General features: G+C 39.2%; 1 protein-coding gene and 1 long non-coding RNA gene across 2 annotated transcripts; both read left to right on the top strand.

Annotated features, from left to right (window-relative positions):
• Positions 1–144: 144 nt before the first annotated feature.
• On the top strand, positions 145–2,334 carry LOC141818932 (uncharacterized). Its single transcript, XR_012601021.1, has 2 exons — positions 145–267; positions 1,942–2,334. It is a non-coding gene; the product is annotated as an uncharacterized LOC141818932 (long non-coding RNA).
• Positions 2,335–3,118: 784 nt separating this feature from the next.
• On the top strand, positions 3,119–5,620 carry LOC141818933 (receptor-like protein kinase THESEUS 1). Its single transcript, XM_074706329.1, has one exon. The coding sequence runs from the start codon at positions 3,119–3,121 to the stop codon at positions 5,618–5,620; it is 2,502 nt and encodes an 833-aa protein (XP_074562430.1).
• Positions 5,621–5,856: the final 236 nt, after the last annotated feature.

Raw genomic sequence — 5,856 nt, 5'->3', positions numbered from 1 at the left:
TCAGCGAGGGATCGCAGATCTACACCGCGTCAGCGAGGAGGCAGCAAAAGCAGCGGCGACGCGGCTCCGGTGGCCCTCCTTATCGTTTCTCCTCCGGAAGAAAAGCACATCTGGCGAGTTGGCAAAAGCACGCGGCTCCAGTGGCCCTCCTCACCGTTTCTGCACCGCCGTCAGCAAGGGATCACACATCTGCACCGCGTCAGCGAAGAGGCGGCAAAAGCAGCGGCGACACGGCTCCGGTGGCCCTCTTCATCCTTTCCCCATCGAGTATTGCTTCCTTCCTGCCTTCCTCTGTTCATTTTGTGTCATACTGGCATCCCTCTAATTTTAGCCATGAATACTGTTGTAATGATCTCGGTAAGTTTCAATTGATTGTGATCTCAGTAAGCTTCAATTGATTGTGGAGAAGAAATTGATGATAATGAAGAGCTAACTGACATGATTGCAACTAGTTTTGAAGAAGCACCAATTGATTGTGAAAGGCACAATCCACTTCATCAAAAGTGACTTGAGCAACAAGATACAGCCACAGCCACAATAGATAATGTGCTTCAGATATTAAGATTCAGTAATAAACAGAGAGAGCCAACCTTGCTTCGTGAAGAAAAAGTAAGTTTGGAAATAAGTGAAGAGTCCTGAAGAATCTTCAGATCTACCTCCAACTAATACCAGTCATAAAAGCACAAAAATGGCAAGAATGATTACTCAAGATGATGATGGTCATTTACCATCAGATGATGAAGAGATAGAGCAAAGTTTTATTTGGCAAAGTCTAATTGAACAGAATGAGGAATCTGTAGATGATTCTCTCATAGATGATGAGCATTCTAGAGAGATTTTTAGTCTTGGAATAAATTGAACTTGATGCCATAGAGCGTTGATTATTTAGGCTCATGCATGACGAGTTGTTAGCCAAGTAATAGGAGACGATTTGTACATGCAAGTTTCTAGCCAACTTGCCATCGAGTTGCTTCCTTCCTGCCTTCCTCTTAACCTGTTCATTTTGTGTCATCCTTTTCGCTCAAAAGTCTAATTTTAGCCATGAATACTGTTGTAATGATCTCGGTAAGCTTCAGTTAAAAATGACCTTATTTGGTTCAAACACATACTTAATAATAGATTCTTTGATGGACAACAACTCAGGGAACTCATTCTTCAATTTGGTACATCCAGTTCATTATTGTTTCGAGGTGCAACTATGACTTTGAAGTTGGTCCACTTGAAGCTGGGGTCAATGTAGCTCTTGTACATCTCTAGGTCTAGGATTTCATCCTAGCTCACTACACCAGGATTTGTAAAGTTCCATATGCCCCTGCAGTTCCTTTTTTGTTTAATGTTGCAATCTTTTTGTAACAAAACTGCATTCTGATGTTTCTATCTTTTTGTTACACAAGGCTTTGTAACAAAACTGCATTCATGTTTCTATCGGCAAATGATAGAGCGAAATGTCTACTGATTGCCTTTTTGTTCTGGACCACTATGATTTGGTAAGAATGGAGTATGGTTCTGAGATTTTATGCAGCGCTCTTGGTCAAAATTCCTTGAGTAGTTCATTATTGCCTATGCGTTTGATGTTCTTGTTTTGTTTTAATATTTGGTAATGGTTGCTGGGACTTGATTTGTAGAAAGATTTCTTATTTTTCTGCAAATACTGCAGATCTTCAAAATATCTGCCTATAGTTATTTTACTCATTGAACATGTGCTCTAATAATTATCTTGATTGACTCGGTGATATTCTAAGTTGTACTCGTTGAACTTGCAATTTTGATTTAACTCATTACACTTTTTCTTTGTAACTTAAATGGATGGCATGACTGTTGCCAAATTTTGTTTTGTTTTGTTTATACATTAATTAATGATTTTGTCTCAACATTCTTTTTTACTTTTAGCTGTATTGCATGTACCACCTTAATTTACTCTTTGTTATTTTTGTATTGCAGATAACAATTTGTTATAATCATGTCTTTCCAAAATGAGATAGATCAAGTTATTATTCACGAGTTAATCCATGCCTATGATGATTGTCGGGCAAAAAACTTGGACTGGACAAATTGTGCTCATCATGCTTGTTCTAAGGTACAATATTATTGGGTGCTAAAATTACTGACTTGTACTTGTGAACTTCATGAGATTTGATCAGTTGCTGAACATCAGAATGTGAAAGCACAATTTCTTACAATGTTTGTTTTGTAACATGAATAATCAAGTTTTCAGGATCCGCGTTTTCTTAAAATATTGCATGTGAGTGATATTCTTCTTTTTTCTAAATTTGTAAAAACATATCTGAAAGGAGACAGAAAACAATGTCATAGATTGGTATTTACCTTGTTTTATACTTTCAGAATCGTTTTAGTTTTCTAATTTTTAACTTGCTATTGGTCATCATGATTATTTTTCTAGACACTAAAAAGTGATTAGTTGGTAGTATTTATGAAATCATTGATTAGTCAGGGCCCAAAAATTAGAATTTCGCCCAGGGCCTTTGGACAACGAGGACCGGCTCTGCATGGGGTCGACCGTGTAGAGCTGCGAGGATGACGAATTCCACCTTTTGTAGAAATATATAAAAAGTAAATTAAATGAACAAACTTCAACACATATACATTAGTTTCATAAACAAAGATTATAAATTATTCATAAACAATATTAACAAATAAAATTTGTGCACTATATTCATCAATAAATTTTTTATAAAATTTATAAATAAATAAATTCTCAAAATAAACAAATAATTCTATAATATCAAATTTATTAATCAACCAAATAATATTAAAAATATAAAAATTTTGTACAATCAAATAAGATTGAATAAAAAATTTAATAATATCTAAAAGAATCAAACTCAACCTATAAAAAATTCAAATAAAGTGTGAACAATCATTCAACGACGTAGTTCATTTTGGCTCGTATGATAAGCCCTTTGGGTATTTTAAAAATGTAAGTGTTTTTTTATAAATTACCAAATTATCGATAATTAGGGAGTTTATTTCCTGATTATGAATTTCACGGTGACAGTGAGCAGCTCTACTCTACCACCTGCCCGAGCATCGCAAGGATCCAGCGATCCGCCTTCCCCTTCTTCGCATTTCCTCTCCGATCTCCGATCTCGCGTCAGCCATGTCCGCAGTCCGCCTCCTCCTCCTCCTCCTTCTCCACTGCATTGTCTCTTTTCGCCCCATTGAAGCGCTGTTTTCGCCAAAAGATCACATCTTGATCAACTGCGGTGGCAATGAGACCGTCCTTTCGGCCGATGGAAGAACCTTTCTCCCCGACACTCTGCCGGACGCTTCGTCATCCTTCGTGCTTTCGCCCATTTCTCACGATGTTGTTCGAGTCGGCTCATCCGATGTCTACGGCAGCGCTAGGGTTTTCAGAGAAGCGGCCGAGTACAGATTCCGCATCAGGCAGAGGGGAAGGCACTTCGTGAGGTTGCATTTCTATCCCATCCGAAGTTCCCTTTATGCCATGAAGTCTGCTGTTTTTTCGGTTATGGCCAATGAGTATACTCTCGTGCGTAACTTTTCTTATTCAAAGTTGGATCTTGGAGAATCTTTTGTGTTAAAGGAGTACATTTTCCGACTAGAGCGTTTATCGATCAAGGTAACTCCTTCGATTGGCTCCATTGCGTTCCTCAATGCCATAGAAATCATTTCGCTTCCGGATGATCTGATTCCTTCTGTTGCGTCCACTGTTCCTCCTGGGCCTGCCGTTGAGATTCCGAGTCGTGTAGGATTTGAGACTGCGTTTAGGATCAATGTGGGTGGTCCAGCTTTGGATTCCAGTAATGATTCTTTATGGAGAATTTGGGAGAATGATCATCCATTCTTGGTCATTTCAGCCTCGGTGCAGAATGCCTCAACTGATCCCAATTTGATCAGATATCGGGCTGAAGTCCCTTATTATGTGGCACCAAATTTGGTCTATGCCACGGCACATGAAATGGCAGATGCTAGTGTTAATAACCAGAATTTCAACATCTCTTGGGTCTTTCTTGTAGAATCTGGGTTTCAATATCTAGTGCGGTTTCATTTTTGTGATTTTATTACAACAACAGAAAGTCTTCTGTTCAATGTATATATCAACAATCAGTCAGCATTAAGTCCCTTTGATATATCAAACAAAGTCGGGTTATTTAATGCATATTTTGTGGATTTCATTGCTGATGTCCAAATGAATTCAGATAGGATTTTGGTTCAAATAGGCCCTCCTCGTGTTATGATGAACTTCCCAGCTAATGCATTTCTTAATGGCCTGGAGATCATGAAACTCAGTGGTTTAAACAATGATTTTGATGTTCATATAGAAAATGCTAGTGGTGTTCAGGTGGCTAAGAACCAAAAGAATGGTACATTTGTCGTTGCAATATGCTCGGTAGGAATGTTGTCTCTACTTGTAATCGCAGCAATACTCGTCTTGTTCTTTGGATATCATAGGTACAAAAACAAATCAGATTTGGCTGGGTTCCTTTCACCTATAGCTCCAACTACCCACTTGGGCAACTCCGACACAAAGATCTCTACTCTTAGTGACGCTTCATCTGGTGCTTCTCCTGGTATCGGCCAGTTACTGGCTTTTTCAGAGATACGAGAAGCAACCAAGAACTTTGATGAAAGCTTGGTTGTCGGAATTGGTGGATTTGGAAAAGTGTACAAAGGAGTATTTGAAAATGGGCTCATAGTGGCAGTAAAACGGGGCAACCCTAGATCTCAACAAGGATTAACTGAGTTTAGAACAGAGATCGAGATGTTGTCCAAGCTTCAGCATCGCCACCTGGTATCTTTCATAGGCTATTGCCATGAAGCTAATGAGATGGTGCTTGTTTATGAGTTTATGGGTGGGGGGCCTCTACGGAAGCACTTATACGGGTCTGACCTTCCACCTTTGTCATGGAAACAAAGGCTTCAAATATGCATTGGAGCTGCTAAAGGCTTGCATTACCTTCATACAGGAGCTTCTGAGACTATAATCCACAGAGATGTTAAGACAACCAACATTCTTCTTGATGAGAATTTGACTGCTAAGGTAGCTGATTTTGGTTTGTCTAAGATGGGCCCTACAATAGACCAGACTCATGTGAGTACAGCAGTGAAGGGAAGTTTTGGCTATCTCGACCCGGAGTATTTTAGGAGGCAGCAGCTCACAGAAAAGTCAGATGTGTATTCTTTCGGAGTGGTTCTCTTGGAGGTGTTGTGTGCAAGGCCAGCGATCAACCCAGCACTGCCAAGAGATCAGGTTAACCTGGTTGAGTGGGTGATGAATTGGCAAAAGCAAGGTCAGCTCGAGCAGATAATTGATCCTTATCTTGCAGGGACTGTTAGCCTTTATTCTCTTGCAAAATTTGGTGCAACAGCTGAGAAGTGTTTAGCAGAATATAGTATGGACAGACCATCTATGGGAGACGTGTTATGGAATTTGGAATATGCTCTTCAGCTGCACGAAACATTTTCGAGTGTAGTTGGTGATGGAGGCAGTAGAAACTGTATGCTGGACCTCCCAGAATGGCTTTCACAGGTGGAGAACATCGAAAATGAGCTTGATATGATCAGTGTCTCCAGTGATGTCGCAGATGTTGCAACAAGTAGAGTGTTCTCACAGCTAATGAATCCAAAAGGAAGGTAGTTGGTTCGATATGGTAAGGTCAGTATATGTACATATTCTACTAACGTAAATTCTAATGTTGCTACTTTTATACCAGGATAAAACTTTCACTTCTTGAAAATATAACAACCTAAGTTTTTAGTTTATTAGATAAGCTAAAATTCCATTGTTTTTGTTAGTAGAACCACATGCACTTACTCAGCTGTAGTTTATAGCATCATATGCATATCTGATATTGTACTCATTTTATGTAAGTG

This window comes from Curcuma longa, unplaced genomic scaffold, assembly GCF_044706935.1.
Source record: "Curcuma longa cultivar G26 ecotype Majalengka, Jawa Barat unplaced genomic scaffold, ITB_CL_G26_1.1 contig_26742, whole genome shotgun sequence".
In the NCBI taxonomy this organism is placed as follows: domain Eukaryota; kingdom Viridiplantae; phylum Streptophyta; class Magnoliopsida; order Zingiberales; family Zingiberaceae; genus Curcuma; species Curcuma longa.
This window is presented reverse-complemented; position numbering and strand designations above follow the sequence as displayed.